At 44.7% G+C, this 16,662-nt stretch overlaps 1 protein-coding gene across 3 annotated transcripts in view; it reads left to right on the top strand.

Annotated features, from left to right (window-relative positions):
* LOC119658193 (semaphorin-2A) overlaps positions 1 to 16,662 on the top strand; it is a 494,571-nt gene that overhangs the window by 383,610 nt on the left and 94,299 nt on the right. For all 3 annotated transcript variants that reach the window (XM_038065472.1, XM_038065462.1, XM_038065468.1), the window contains 2 exons: positions 5,767 to 5,854; positions 11,805 to 11,856. In XM_038065472.1, the coding sequence (XP_037921400.1) occupies positions 5,767 to 5,854; positions 11,805 to 11,856 (140 nt within the window). The remainder of the gene's footprint in view (positions 1 to 5,766; positions 5,855 to 11,804; positions 11,857 to 16,662) is intronic.

Genomic DNA, 16,662 nt, shown 5'->3' with positions numbered 1-16,662 from the left:
CCAATTTTTTTGACACTGTGATTACTGGGGTCTTGACTTTATGGGTACCACCCAGAATCTAAGTTCTAGCCATAATAAGCAGGCCAAATTCCCGTAACTTGGTTTATCATGGGTCCCTTCTGCAAAACTTTCGCCGAAGGTTATATAGAAAAAAGTGGCCACTTCACGAAGTATGTGAAATGTGTGCCACTTTGAAGGTACACATACCAGACGGTAGAAATAAAACATGGCGGGCTCTAAATCTTTGAACCAGGCCGAAAGTTAAACAACAGGCAGTAACTCTCTTATCGTACGGTTAAAGATTTCTTTGAAGTATTCATACTGTAAATCTAGTGTCCTTTGCCTGACTTTAGCGAAAGCTGGGTAATCGCAAAGGATGTGCATGGATGTCTTAACCTTTTCCAACAACTTTGGCGTTGCGTATTATCGGATGTGCCAAGTCTGACGGATTATCGGGCAAAGCGCCAGCATTCACATGTATCCAACCCAAAGTGCCTTTGTCCGAGTTTTATCATAAAAGGTCTAAATCTTTCTGAATTTAGTACATGTGGTAGGCATACTCTATCTGGAGCCAGGAACTAGCATGTCAGTAGAGAGATTTAGCTCGTTGGGGGGCAGTCGAGAGTGGAACTCCTTCTGGCTTGTTCCTCTATATATTACAATTTCTGGGACTTTAAGAAGAGGATGTCATTACTGTTACTAAACCTTTGATAAAGGCTTGACTGTCGGCCAAAATACTTATATTTTACTGAAAATTCGGATCGTACCTAGTCTGCTGACAATCCTACTGTATTCCTGGTATCTTCCATGCTGGCATATCCTGCAAGATTGTCCCATTCAGATAGTCAGTCTATATTCGAGAAGACTTCCGCTCTAAGTCTAGAGTCCTTTTTTGATCATCATCATCAACGGCGCAACCAGTATCCGGTCTAGGCCTGCATTAGTAAGGAACTTCAGACACCCTGGTTTTATGCCGAGGTCCACCAATGCGATATCCCTAAAAGCTGTCTGGCGTCCTTACGTACGCCATCACCCATCGCAGGGTCTTCTTCGTCTTCTTTTTTCATCCGTCAGTTAGAAGTACGGTGTTATAATCATTTAACACATCATCGATCTGCCACTCCGCCCTGATTGGGGCGCCTACAGCGCAGTTTCTTATGAACCCCACGTTGAAAATACCCAAATCCTTCTTGGTGGCAGGTCCAAGATGTTGCTCTGGCTGTATGTTTTCCCGAATCCAGAGAGCATTGGTTTGAGGATGTCCGTTATACATGAGGCGAGACCGGATAGTCCCTATAATGCCCGAACACGTGGTCTCCTGTATGTTGTTGAGCTTGTTTCTATTATACTCCGTATTTAGCGCAAATCACCACGCAATAGAACCCTAAGTGAACATTGAGCAGATTATAGCTGCCCACAGCGATAGAATCATTTATGAGTGAAGCACCCACTCTTTCAGTCCGTAGTTCGGGGTCTAGATCACCAGTTTCTTTTTCTTCCCCCTTTTCTGGTAGAGCTCAAGAAGAAGGTTGCGGCAGGCAGGACTTAGGCTGTGGTTCTCCTCTTTCCTTCTGCCATGTCGTCCTTTTCCATTTTTGGGGAAGCTTTATTCAATTTATTTATTAGCCACGGACTGAACAGTCATGGTCAGATTTTCACTTTGTTCCATTATGGAAGCTGGTTTTTGGCCGGCGACGCGGAAGGCGTAACGTGCTAGTTAGTTTAGTTGAATGGGAGGAGCCACAGTGCCAAACATTCAGACTAACGGCCTCTCGCCTACGGCAGACTTTCGCAAATCTGGGAGCATTCTTCAGAGGCAGGGAATGCCCAGACCCTTCGTTGAAGAAAGCCTTGCCGAAATATTTTCGTCTGAGGTCTGAGGAGTCTGGGCAGCTGCATACGAAGCGTAGGGCCGTCTCTTTCTCATCCTCATATTGGCTGCATATTGCATATGCCCGCCTCCCCCATTTCCCATCTGGTAGTTTAAGGAGCAGTATCCCCTTAAAAGCCTTACTAGGGTTTTCATGTTTCACTTCTTAAGGGACAACAAAAAAGCCACTCTAGGCCCGCAGAAATTTTCGCCTGCGACAGAAGTTGAAATTTTCACCATTCGGCTGCGTCAGTCCTTGCAATTTCTCCTTCAAAGTAGACTTGGCAATGGGGCCAGGAGCAACTTTAGGCATCCGGCCATCTGGATGCCTAAAGCTGGTTCTGGCCCCACAATTGTGGATACTGAACCTTGGCGAGCCATTTTGTCAGCTTACTCATTACCAACGATGTTTGAGTGGCGTGGCACCCACATTAGAAATGTTTCGTTCCATTGGCCAAGTTTCAGCAGCACCTGATTACAACTCCACATCAACTGGCTTGATATGTCGTTGCTGTTTAATGCTGATAATGCTGTCCGACTCTCGGAACAGATTTGAATGATGCGAGCCCTCCATTTTTGCCGCAAGCCTTCTTCTGTTGCCAATGAAATGGCGAACACCTCTGCATGGAATATGGTCATAATTTTTCCGAAAGATCGACCCATGTTCATTATCGGATTTCTCGAGAATGCCCCTGTCGCCCCGTCGGTGAAGATTATTAAGTCTGTAATTCCAAAATACTCCCAGCCATTTATCAACCTTTGTTCTCTTTTGGTGATTACGACGGAGTATGCCTTCTCAAAGCCGAATATGGAAACCATATGATCTGGCAGGGATTAGAGCCTCCGGAAGTTTGTCAAGGAATTTCCAGATGGACGCATGATTGGCCGCCTTTTCACTTTCCAATCGTATCAAGCCTATATGCTTCGTTGGTTGTTTTCCCTTTCACCTTCAAATGAATGGGGGTGGATTTAGGAAAGCTTCGAGCCTCCGAATCTGCGTCATCAATGAAGCCGTTTTGGTGGAAGCATACTGTGCCCGCAAATGCTTACGCGAAGACCCTTGTGTTCTCCAGGAGCCATAGCAACTGTACGGCATTGTTCCTCAGACAACCTGTACGGGTTAATGTCAATAGCGCGGAAAGCGTCGAGGATTGCCCCCTTTTCACAATGAGAGAGGTCGAAGAAGCGGTTCTCACTATTGAAAACAAGAAGGCACCGGGTCTTGATGGTATCCCGGCGGAAGTTTATAAACTGGTGTTCCACCAATGGCCAGCTTGCTACTTAGGGCGTTTAGCGCTTGATTGAAGAAGGGCAGTTTTCCTTGTTGCTTTATATGAGAGATATGTCACTTCATCTACGATTCAGGTGAAGATGTTGTGCTGGACGTCCCCTTCGGTGGTTGTAGGCGTCGACACTTGTAATGTGACGGTCCCACGACTGTGGTAGCACCGGTAGGCTGTTTGTTCCTGAATCTTCTTAATATTCGCTTCAGGTATGATAGTGAAGAAAGTTCCCGGCCTATCGGCGGCTTTCCCTTCTGATTTGCTGCCTAAAAACATCCAGGTGGTGGTTTTGAGGTTATTCTGGACTCCAAGTTGTTCCAAGACCTCATCATCATTACGCTCCTCTTCTGTAAGCCAGAAGAAGCACTTTTTAAACGATGGTAGCTTGGAAACCTTCTTCAGGGTCAGTCGTGGACCCTCCCACACATCATTGATGGTGGTGGAGTACTGTATAAGCCACTTGTTTGTGCTTTTGTCGGCAAAGTTCATCCGTAACATTCTACGATATACACCTACCGACTTAGAGCGTGATATAATCCCTTGCGAGGATGCAGTCCTTACAGCTTGGAGGAATTTCATCCTAAACTATGTTATTGTAACTGGATAGGTTGGTGTCTTCACAGAAAGCTCATCCATCGGCTTTCATAACCTTGGTTGTAAATGAAGGCTTGGCCGTTGTTGGTCGAGCCCTCTTTGTAGCCGTTTGAGCCGAAGAGTTGGAATCGTCGAATCTTTGTCGCTCTGGTTTGCCCTCAACCGGAGATGCTCCAGACGATCCTTTGTGTTTTGCCGGAGGCGGTCTTGAAAGCCATTTGCTCAGTGGCTGTTTGCTGCCCGAAGGCAGATGCTTACCCGTAAGCAAGACTTTAGCCTCAGCTGGTGGCGCCGACTGAATCTGAGTCTAGACTTAGGTTCTCTATCGATGAGGTCAGTGTTGCTCCTTCGCTCTGGGTTGGATCGTCGTGATCGAAGTGTTGTTCTTTCGTGCTTTAGGTTTTTTATTTTACCGGAGAAAATAGGTCTATCTTGGTAGAGCTACTTTTTGTCGAAAAAAGGCTAGTTGAAACTGGGGGTCGCCTGGTAGCCAGAGTTGACCGTTCTTGGCCATGTCTTAACCCCTGTGATCATTCAGCCTTCGGCACACCTTGACTTGGGATTTTGATTACTGCTTAGCTTCAGGTGTCACTTCTGAACGAGGTGACGATTTGAGAAAAAGAAGAAGAGATTTCTACGTAATGGGGTGGTCCAGTTACTTGGTTACTTTCATTATTCATATCTGAGATTCTCAGCTCCTTTTCTACCAAAACCTCGTCTGGACCAAATTTTGCAATTTAAATTCCTGTTTTTATTTTCCCCATGAGGGAAGCTCTGAGGGTGTAAATTCTCGTCTACCATGTACTGTACTTTTATCCATCCAAAATAAATTCGATTCAGCATTCAACGGGGTGGTATGAGACAGCAAAATTGATAGCAGTGACGACTATTACATCAACAACAACAGCAATGATCCCGGTGATACACGCCAAACTTCCGCTACAATTTGCAGAATCTAATTACATTTAATTTTATTTGTGTAGCGACGAATTACATTTGATTGACGGTACCCTTGAAAGTTAGGGCCAATTGAGGGATGAAAATTGAGCAAAGGATGTTTCCAGCTTATGCTCTACACGCGGAAGTTGCCAAGATATCTCCTGTTCAATGTTGCGAAAAACATTCTCTGAAATTTCAGCGAGTATGACAGTGACTTGTCGTGCTGTCACACTAATTGCAAATTGAAGTACATATCCTTGAACGGAGACGAGATGCTAAACCACAAATCAAGAAATTTAATCCTGCTTGAAACTTGTCAACTCGAGAGAGCAAATTCACTGGCGGATTGTTGTCGTTGGGACAAAGTACGACCCGGCTTAGGTTTTATTGGTCACATCACCTCGCTCCCGAACTCCGTACGTCGGTTGCCATGTTCCTGGGAACAGTATCGAACCGCAAAGGAGTTCTGACCTCAAATTCCTCTTCTAGCTCCTTCGCACAAATTGAAGGAATTTCCATGGGAACAATTTGAATGGCTAATAAGATTAGTGAGAGTCTTAGTAGCTAATAAAGGTTTTGTTGTTACAAATGTCCAATGGTTTTATGCAAATTTCAATTGCAAATTGCTAAGTATGTTGTCAGGGAAAATGCTAAGTGCCGTTTTGATAATTCGTTGAAAATAAAAGATTCTTTGTCGGGAAATTTCGGGACAATAAAGATATTGATGTAAGTAAGGCTTAAATTGCAGTTGGGAATTTAACGGCTTCACGGAATTAAGTAGGAACCAGTTGTTATTGCTTGCTTAAGGACCAATTAGAATTACTAATCTATGTCGAAATGGAAATCCCCTGATTATGCATTCAATTCATTCAGGAATTACAGGTACAAATATATGCGTTCATCTTTCTAACAGTTGGACTGCAAACTGGGACCGTTCCCCTATTTCCTTCAACGAATATGGCAAGGTTCGTCTACTGACTGTGGGAAAGGTGCCTCAGAAAAATATCCTTTTTTATTTTAAGAAGAAACCACAAATATCTCAGCAACTACTAAGTTGTGTATCTTTTTGTCTATTTTCAGACCATGTCCGCGAATTCACATGTGGCCAACTATACTACCGCACATTCCTGCTGGACGAAGATCGGGACTCGCTGTTTGTCGGGGCTATGTAAGTATATCCTTCCTCATTAGCTTAAATCTGCATTGAGATTTATTTTCCGGGAATAAAGAGGACGTTCATACTTAAGCTTGAAATCCCCTTGAGTTAGTTTTCAGTAGGCAAGAATTTCAATGCTGGTTTTTGTAAGGGAGAATCGGGTTGAAGTTGAGTTTTGAAGAAGTTGAGAAAATGAAGCTTGATAAGGTCGTTTGGCAGTTCATGTAAGGAGTCTCCAAACTGAATACTTGAAGCAGCAGAACAGAGACCTTTTGGTCATCCGTAAAAAATAGGAAATGCCATAACATTAATAATATGTACAGTAATTTGAAGGGACTAAAAAAATCCTTTCGGATCTTGTGATCTGAATTTCGTTCCCGGTGATTTATCATAGGACAGCATGACTAAGGTACAACTAAGATAATCCTAACCCAAGGTCTGAAATCTCATTCAATTGTTGGGTAGAACCTTTACAGAAAGGGTCAAACAGCTCTAAAAAAAGGAATCAGGTCGCCTAAGCGATTATCATGGAGACGTCTACCTAAATTGCTTGAGGGGACCTTCAATTTGAAACGGATCCTTGTCAAAGAACATAGCTGACAGCTGAGTAACCTTCATTTACAATGCACAAGGTACACAGAAAACGATGGGAAAACGGAAAACTATTAGGTTGAAGTAGATCCTAGGAAGCGTCTGAAATTACAGCTCATGAATAGTAGGCATATACAGCTCTGAGCCCAGAGACTGGTGTGCAAATACCAGGCGATTCCCTGGCTCAAGTGATAAAAATTTCCAGGTCTAGATGCTATCATTCCTACTCTAGTAGTAGAAAGAGTGGATGGCCCGAATTCATTTATTGGCATACCCGATTGAGGGTGCCGAATCGTGATGGATAGTCAACCCGTGGAAGTTTCCTTTTATAAAAGAGGGTCCGGGTGAATTTGCGTTGTACAACTTCAGTAGCGCGACAGTCACGGATGCGGAAGGGGGACCAGACTACACAGGAATATTCAACGATGTTTCTGAGAAGGGAATTGAAGAGTGTTAAGTAGGGGGTGAATTGAGGTAGAGTCGGAAGAGAAACGTAGGATAAAACAATTCATTTTGGAAGCTCTGTTGATGATGTCAACGAAGTGGGAATCGAAACAATGTTTGTCGTCGAATATTACACCCAGGTCTTGGAAGGAGGTCGAGGAGGTAAAAGGGGTTGTCCACTAAGAGAATAGGAAAAGGATGTTAGGGAGGGTTAAATCAGCTTGTTGACCGAACAAAAAACGGACCAGATTATCAAGGTTGGACTGCAAGAGACCTCAGTCCAGCGAAAATGAAACAGAGGCAAATAATTTACGGTCATCTGCATAACGCAAACACAGACAGGCAAGGCTGGAGGCGAAGTAATTGATAAAAAAACTGGAAGAGTAGCGGGCCAAGTATAGAGCCTTGGGGAATACCAGAGGAAGGAGAGAAGGAGCGAGATGAGTAACCGTGAAAAGAAACTTTGCAGGAACGGCATGAGAGATAGAAGGAACGCCAGGAGATGATTGAGAGAGGGAATTTGAGTAATGAAAATTTAGAGAGGAGAATATTGTGGTCAACGGTATCAAAGGCTTTTAAGAAATCAGTATAAATAGCATGTATCTCCTGTCGTGGACTAAAACATTTAGCAACGAAGTTGGTAAAGGCTAGAAGGTTTGAAGCCCTAGGTCTATGTTTCACGAAACCATGCTGCTCTTTGACAATGAGGTGACCGAAGTGGGCGATCAACGAGTCGTTGAGCAAGAAGAGAGAAGAGAGATGGGGTGGCAAGAAAAGGGTCCACCCTCTCCTGAAGATACAGATGATAAGGGCCTTTTTCCAGGGATGGGGAAAGTAGCATTTTTCTGAAATTTTGTTGTGGATATATTGAGGGGGAGGGAAATGTGTTTTCTACAGTTAGCAAAGAAGAGGTTAGCAAGGCCATCGGGGCAAGGTTACCAATGAGGAACTCAACCAAGGAAGGCATAAGGTGAGGAATGACCAGAGATTCGGAGCAGTCTGCCGTTAGAAGAGGCGTGGAGCGTGGAGGGGTCGAGAGAGAAAGCACGGACGAGAAGTAGAGGCAGAGATGGTCGCAGGATTGTTGTGGGGAGTTGGCAGTGGAGTCAGCAAAACTGATAGATGAAGGGAAAAATTGAGTGGGATTACGAAAATTAGATTAGTGGTAGACCAAAAGGATTTGAAGTTACCGCGGGCAAAAGCGGCATCGACGCTCAATAAGTACCCTTTATGCACTTTTTTAATCGTTGACGTCACGGTAGAGTGCATGCCCTTAAAGTCAGCAAGGACGGCGTCATTCTCAGAAGCCCGAAACTTCTTCCGCAATGCATGTTTGGGGTCAAACATGGGCAAGCAGGGAAAGAAGGGATATAACAGGTGAGCAAATCGAACAGGATATTGCAAAAGGTGTTTAGAGCTTGATCACACGTTGAGTTGTTTAATATATCTACCCAGGTAAAAGACGTTAAAGCTGAGTTAAACGTGAACGTCCGGTAAATTTTAACTCATCTACATGCTGAGACGCCTAGGTCTGACATGGCTCCTCGCCTATATGGCCTTTTTCCGATAAGAAGGTGAAATACATTTACGCATAAAGTGCCGAACTCCTTTCTCAAACAGACTACCGGCTAAAACAACTCCCAGAAGCATCTAGGACTCTAATCTGGAGCCATTCAGTGTAGGAACAAAACCCCATGGTCCAGGTATCTCTCCCATCTAACTCCCTTTTTTTCACCTTAAGAATACCTTGAGCCTAACGCGCTACTCAGCTCCACGTGTCCTCGTTTTATAACATGACCTCAATTATGATGTCCGGGGACGTTTGACACCCTTCTGCGGAAGAAAATGGGCTGGTAGGCATCATTCACCCCACATCCTTGCAATAAATGCAATCGGGTGACCATGATTTTCCGATTGTGTGCACGTAGGATTAAAAATACCCCCTAACCGGTTGACCGGCCAGGTTAGGTAATAGTCAATGCAACCATGATCTTGATTGAAACATGGCCGAACGTCTTTGATGAGATGCGCGGTCCATCTTCCTCTCGACTCTCTTTCTCAAGATTGCTGCCATGCGTAGAGAGTAGGCTCTCTCTCTCTTCACAAGCGATGGCTTATTATTATTCCCCTCTCCTTCTCTGAGGTATATAAACCTCCGCTCGACAGTATGGAGAAACATCGGAATTACTCCTGATATCACCATTTTTGTTGGCTCCAAGACGGTACGATTTGCGGATGCAAATGGCACAGCTACTTGTCTTTATACTTACATTTCCTTACTGAGTGAGTTAGCCAATAGTTCGGAACCGTAAAAAGGGACGGACTGAATCGCTCCAATCAGCAAGTGTCGTCTGCTTGACAAGGGACCTCCGACATTGAACATTAGCCGGCAAATCGGAACTATTTTGCGAATTTGCTCGAAGAAGTTCATATTCGTGTCTGTCATGTTGCCGAGATATTTCACCGCCAGCTTCAACAAGATCATGCTTCCACCAACCTGAATAGGGAGGACTGTGGGGCAATGACTTCGATGTTCTTTAGAGCTAGGAAGAACCCATGTTCAGCCATCCATCTGCTTATTTTTTGTATCACCATTCTCAGTGTACGCTGGGGTTACTTATCTGCTGACCGTGATAACCAGAGCCGCAACACCACTCGCGTATCCGACCAGATGCCATTCATCAGTCATTTTGAGTCGTAGAAGACTATCATATAAGGCGTTCCAAAGGTGCGGGCCAAGGATAGATCCCCGAACCACGCCCGATGTGACCTTCATTCTGCACTTTCTTTTCCGGGTTTCGTAGAGTAGTCCTTTAAATAAACCCTCAACAACCGCAAAAAGTAGTATGTCATATGGAAACGATTTTCCGGTGCCTCAAGTATGTGGCACCGCATCGCAGAATTGAAGGCGTTTCTTACGGGTATGGTCACAAGGAGCACTAATCGCCTACTGTGACGACTGCGCGCCTCAGCCAGTTTCATCGCATGGATCAGCTCCTTAATCGCATCAGTTGTGGATCGCCTCGCTCTGAAACCATGTTGGTTTGGTGAGTAGTCTCCCGTAGCACGTGTTGCGTCAGTTAATCTTGGTTTGATGGGCTTCTCCAGCAGCTTTCCCGCTGTGTCCAACATACTGAAACGACGCGCCTTGGAGTCGCTTTTGCCTTGCTTGTCAGCACAAGTCTCGCAACTATCCAGCAGAGGAAAACACACTCGCCCAACATGCGTTAGGTGCATAGCAGGTTTGGCTAGTATTTACGTACATACAAGTTTCAAGACTTCGCTGATGATATCATCTGGACCTGGTGCCTTTTTGTCCTTCATGGACAAGACCGCATATAGTTCCTTTACAGTGAAGAGTGGGCATTCCTCCTTATTGACAGCTCAGCTGGACAGAAAGAAGGGTCTGTATGATTTCTTGCATGGAACAGGGTGACCGATGGGGCTTGGGACCAGTTGTTTCGGAATTAATGGTAGCCTCGAAAACATGTCCCTTGTCCCTCTTTTTCGTTTCGCGGTTCATCCTCTTAGTTTCCTCGTCTAGCAACCTATTCTTGCCAAAAGCCTATTATTTAACCGCTTATCAGCAGAACTTCGAGAGGATTAGGGAATGTGTTGTATTTCGAAGATATCGTAAGCTATAAATGATAATCGGTAACCAATTCTTCCAAGGTCGTTTCTGTTGGTTGAAGTGCTCGAGTGAATTTTTCCAAGTTGCGAAAGTGGTTTGCCAAAGTTCATGTTGCAGCATTATATTTCATACTAGACTACAGTTTATGAACTGTCTATGTAAGTTGGCAAAGTTTCTTCTTGAATTCTAGTCTTATTTCAAGCATAAGTTGTTTATTAGAGCCTGACCTTCCCATAAAAGGTGCAGATAAGAGCATCATCAAAGAATGATTTTTTCTTTTTTAGCCTTTGCCTGGTTCGGTAACAGGGTCGTCTCGTCTAGACCGTGTTCGTCATTTCCCGCAGTCGTAAGTTTGGTCCGGGTGAAGTTGAAAGATTTTCAAATCATTTAATGTATGAAGCCATCGCTATTTCGACCTTGATGCTTATTTTACGAGATGCCATCAGCATAACTTCCCCTCAAAGACCTCTCTCCCGCAACCACTCCATAATAGGTGCAAAGATATAATCGTTCGTAACGAATAATTCTAATGGTCTAGTACCACATCTTCATCTCTATTATCGGGAGGTGGCGTTCATTGTCTTTGATGGCCGGCTAACATGCGGAACCGTATAGGACAAACGACGTTGCGCTTGATTTTCAATTTGAAACGTTCATTATATCATTAATGAGGCATAAATACGAGACTTAGTCCTACGGATCGCAAAGTAGAATTATTGCTAGCAAGTAATCCCTAACAACGAAAGCATCTTGTTTTTAAATAGAAAGATTAGTTAAATGAATGAAAAGCTAAAAAGTCCTCCTTCAGTATCTTTCTGATCTAATTACGAGATTCAATGAAACAAATTCACAGAAGCAAAATGGGGTGGCGACAAAGGTCAGACCATTTACGTTATTTTTATCTCAAAACATACATACGTGTATGAAAAAAATTCGCCATCTAACTTCACAAAAAAGTCAATCTGAACCTTTGCATAATGAGATGATGCGGGTTATTTTGCTAAGAATACCTTGAATGCTGAATGAAACATTTTTATAAAAACAAATCCGCTGCTTTGAGCTGTTGCTAACTGGATACTACGCTCGTAGATATTCCTGAAAAATTATATTTATCTTACTTAGTTGATCTTTTATATCAAAAGTAGATCCTTTTACTCCTATTCATATGTATTCATTTACCCTTACGACATTAACGAAGAAAAACTCAACATGTCACCCCGATCTCTCTAAAATTCGTTTTTCCTCCTTTTCATGTCTCGACAAAATGAAAATTTTTTTTTACTCCTTTCTTTTTAGGAACGGCGTCTATCGGCTTAACCTGAAAAATATTAGTCTCTCAGGATGCGAGGTAAGTGGAGTCTTATGTTCCTACTCACTTTATATCAAATCTCATTAGAGTCGTAGAAGGCCATGGACAGATGTTTGAATAAAACAAGGAGACAAGGAGACAAGGATAAAACTGACTTTATATCCCAACTGTATGTACATGTCGTGCATGTGCCGTTTATTTATTCATATAATACTCACATCCTTCAACTTTATCTCTATTTAAAAAATTCAGTTCAAAGTCCTTTTGCTTGTACCTACAACTTGTCTATTGGTCTTGTAGGATTTGATACCAGGACGAAATAGGAAGACTCATGTCCTTTTTACGGGGAAGTGATATATTTTAAGAGAAAATATAAATAGAGAATGTAGTGATGTTCCTGGAGAATGGGCTGCGAATTTTACAGTTGTCAGGAGTATGTGGCCTTATTTGGTGGGAAATGTTTCGTTTAGATACTTGCCTAGGTGTATCCGTCTTCAAAGCAACATAAAAATGGAAAATAATTATCTCACATCGTTTGGTTCTAGGTAAATCCAATATACGTAATGGTTTTCCATTTTTCAAAAGGTTTTTTACCAAAAAGTTATCTTTCTTGTAAGAGGAATTACCCACCGCAGATTTTATGGCTTTCTGCTGTCCTACTAGAAAGGCAAATATTTCCTTGGAAGAATAGACTGTCGTATGAGGTTACGTGAGTAACCGACAAAGCCATGAGTTTATGTGTCGACTAAGTATCTAGTGTTTCCAGAGAAAAAGTTTGCATGCTTAACATGTATACATAGCAACAAAGAAGGCCAACCTGTTGATAGGCTGCGACGCCAATCCAAGTCATACGCTTTGGGGCAGCTCGGAAATCATCGAGAGAGGTGAGTCATTCTATGATTTTATTATTACTTCAAACCTGCCGGTGTGCAACAGAGGCAGTACACCAACGTTCCATTTCCCCAGCTCGGAGAACTGTCACGATTGGGAGGAGGTCCTTGATATCACCTTGGAGGACTGGAGACTATCTGATCAGACATCCTTCTCGGATCACAGTTGGATACTTTTCAGTCTAGATCTTGCCGGAGAGGTCTCCAAACCCTTCAGGGACCTCAGGAGGATCGATTAGAGATAGTTTGGTGAAGTAATTAAGAACAAACTCTCCGGTGCGCAAATTGGTAAGATTGGCACGGCAGATGAACTGGAGTCAAAAAACGGGTCTCTGGAAAACGTATTCGATAACGCCTTTAAAGTCTCCTGCCCTACTAAAAGCACACTGCCACCGTGGTGGAGTGAAAATCTCTCCAGGCTCAGCAAACTGACCATCTGGTACAGGCACAAATATTGGCAGTCATACTAGGACTGCCTGAAGAAGTACAAGTCGGCCATCAGGACCGCCAAGAGGCGGTCTTGGTTGGACTATTGTCAGAACATCGGACGCACCAGCGAATCTGGTGTGAGTAAGGCTCAGTAAGATTCTGTCCAAGGAACATAAGAGCCCATCCTTTCTTAAAAAGTTGGAAACCTTGGAGCTACTGATTCAAACGCACTTTCCCGCCAGCGAGGAGGACTGTGAGTCAGAACCTTGCTTGGAGGGCTTGCTGCCACCTCAGCTGTGCGAAACTATCAAATCGATAATTACCAAGAATAAGATCGGCTGGCCTATAAACAGTTTTTCTGCATATAAATCTCCAGGCAGCAGGAAGGGGTTGTGCTGTGGCTTGCTGAGATTTACCGGAGCTACGTCTCTTTAGGATATGTACCACAGTCCTGGAGATGCGTACACGTGGTTTTCATACCGAAAGCAGGCAGGCGCGGTCATGAGTCTGCGAAGGACTTTCGACCAATCAGTCTGACCTCTTTCGTGCTGAAGACCCTAGAACGCGTCCCGGACATCTACTTAAGGACGACTACTTCAAAGAAAAATCCACCGAAACCGCCCTCCACGAGGTAATTGTCACGGTTGAGCGGTCGTTGCAGTACAAGGGGCATACCCTAGCTGCCTTGTTGGATATAGAGGTAAAGTATCTGGGTGTAATCCTGGATCCAAAGCTAAATTGGAGTTTGAATATAGAACTGAGGGTTAAGAAGGTCTGTATAGCCTTCTATGCCTGCAAGAGAACCTTTGCAAAGAAATGGCATCTCCGGCCGGCAGATGGTTCTCTGGATGTTCACCTTCGTAGTGCGTCCAATCTTACCGTATGGCTCTACTGTATGGTGGCAGGCTTTAAGCAAAAATTACAATAGGATGAAGCTCAATAAGATTCAAAGAATCGCGTGTGCAGGTGATACTGGGACTCTGCAGTTTTGCCTGGCAGATGCTCTCAATGTACTCCTGCATCTCCTCCCCCAAAACCTCCACATTAAATACTTTGCAGCGCGCCGTGCCGTCAGACTGCGTGAGTCCCGATGCTGGGTAGCGGAGTCCTTTGGCCACAGTAACATCCTAGAGGAAGTACCTGAAATCTGAGCATTCCCCACGAACTATGTAACATGCTAGCTAAACTTCATGAGAAACTTTGATGTAGACTTTCCAATCAGGGCAAAGTGTAAGACCGGCGGCGTACTGCATGGTTATGACTCAGTATTCTTTACCGATGGATCAAAAATGGCCTATGGAGTCAGCGCAGGGGTTTTCACGAATACACACGGTGGATGGTTTCGCCAGTGTATTCCAAGCGGAATTGCTTTCTATATTGGGAATCTGTCGATTACTGGAACGAGATTCGAACCCCAAGCGTAACATAGCCATTCTGATCGACAGCCAAGCGGCCATCAAGGCCTTGTACTCAGCGATGACATCTTCCCGGCTGGTGGGGCAGTGCAGAGACACGTTGAATCGTCTGGGCGGTACGCTCAAGGTCACCCTGCTGTGGGTTTCCGGGCATAGGAACATAGAGGGGAATGAGCGGGTTGATGGATTGGCCAGGCGAGGCTCTGCTCGTGGGAGCCCTTCGGGGAGTACAGCCGGTGTTTCATTGGAGGCTGTCAGGGGCGGAGTTTACTCGCACTACCTAGCAGCCGCGGGCCTTAGATGGCGAATGCTTACCAGCTGTGCCAAGTCAAGGAGAATTTGGCCCGCTTATAATATACAATCACGAGAGCTCCTGTGCCAGACGCGTACAAATGCATTCAAGATTACGGCGGTCTGCACGAGACACTGGCCCATAGGGGACAATGCCGCCAAGCTCAGCATACCCTACAACTCGCATTGCCGAAGCTGCGGAGAAGGAAAGGAAACTCTGATGCACTTTCTCTGCGATTGCCCAGCTACGTCAGGCTACGGCCACTGGGCAAATCATTCTTTGCGGACCTCAGAGATATTTCCAGCTGCAGGGTGGAAGAGTTGCTTTTATTCGTGAATACTGCAGGTTAACTCTGAAGATCCCAGCCGACTAGACTCTGATCTCATAACAGCTGTCAACGTCTTAGGAGATGGTGGCATCAAAAAGGGCGCACCACAGCACTATCCCTGACAAATAAGTATGATGTTGTTTTATTTGCATATCTTGAAAGATTTAATTTGTGTTTTAATCTTTTAAGCAGAATGCTTTATCTCCTCCCTTTTTGGGTACCAGTACCAGCTTTCCCGCTTTCATTAGTTCGGAAAAATGTTCTCTGACATTTGTGGCACAAGAGGGCCCTGGAGGCAGTCCAATGGTTCCCTTGGAGGTTTGCCTGCCTTAGGCAGCAGCACCAGCTTCTGCCGCTTCCATGGTGCAGGAAAGATACCTTCGCGAACATATCCGGTTGACATTTGACGACAAGTTTAAGGGCCTTATTCGGTATGCCGTTCAGACCCAGGACTTTGCTGTCGCCTATTCGATTGCAGATCTCCAGCAGCTCGTCCCTGGTCCCTGGAATCGTTGTTGCCATTCAGGGGATAATGGAAGGTGTCAGCACCCCCGTCTTGCAGGGGATATAACCCCTGGATTATTTTCAACAAAAGCATAGGGCACGTGATTTACGGAGATGATTGGCGTCTGAATCGTCCTGTCACGGTTTTATAGGCGCTTCCCTACGGATTTATGTCTGCTTCCAAACAGAGCTCCTTAAAACATTCCCTCTTATTCCGCTGGATGGTGAGCTTGAGGTTCTCTCGAGCGTCCTTATAGGCATGCATTGCCCTTGATCGATCCTACCTATTGCCTTCTGAGCCGTTCGCCCGGTTCTGTGGCAAATCGATCGAATACTGGCAGGTTCACTATTCCACCAATAATTGGGTCTTCTAGTGGCGAATGAGCATTTCCTAGGCATCGACGCATCAGATGCTTTGTATAACATGAAGAGCTCTATGTGTTGGGGTGCCTGCTTTGGTAAACAAGTCTAGCCACACTTCCATGAATGTTTGCCCATCCATCGCTTTTGCAGACCGTTCTGGGGTCCTTTTGGATTTTGGCTTCCTGGGTGCGGGCCTCCTGCCTTGTGGTCCCGTCCTTAGTTCAAAGGTGATTGCCTGGTGGTCGCTGTGCTTGAAGTCCTCGCTAACTTGTGAGGAAATGTCACGTGCTAGCGCAGGGCTGACAAAAGTCAGATCTACAATTGAACCAGATCCCCCTTTCCGATAAGTGTATTCCGCTTATTTTTGCCCACACAAAGCCACTAGTCGCTTGACTCATGCTATATTGTATGACTTGATGACCGCACGCCTATATCGCCGCTCCACCAGTCGAATTTGTGACCCAAATGCCACTGTAGAGATTTCTGTACGGCTCGCTAATAATAGCAATCTCCATCGCGGATGCGTAAGTGGTCTGCGCAAGCAAATTTTGTGCGACCCTGCAATAATTGAGGTTTATTTGTATTAACCTCATTTTTTCACTGCAATTGACGCCTTCCTAAATT

The sequence above is a fragment of the Hermetia illucens genome, chromosome 1 (genome assembly GCF_905115235.1).
Source record: "Hermetia illucens chromosome 1, iHerIll2.2.curated.20191125, whole genome shotgun sequence".
Classification (NCBI taxonomy): domain Eukaryota; kingdom Metazoa; phylum Arthropoda; class Insecta; order Diptera; family Stratiomyidae; genus Hermetia; species Hermetia illucens.
This window is presented reverse-complemented; position numbering and strand designations above follow the sequence as displayed.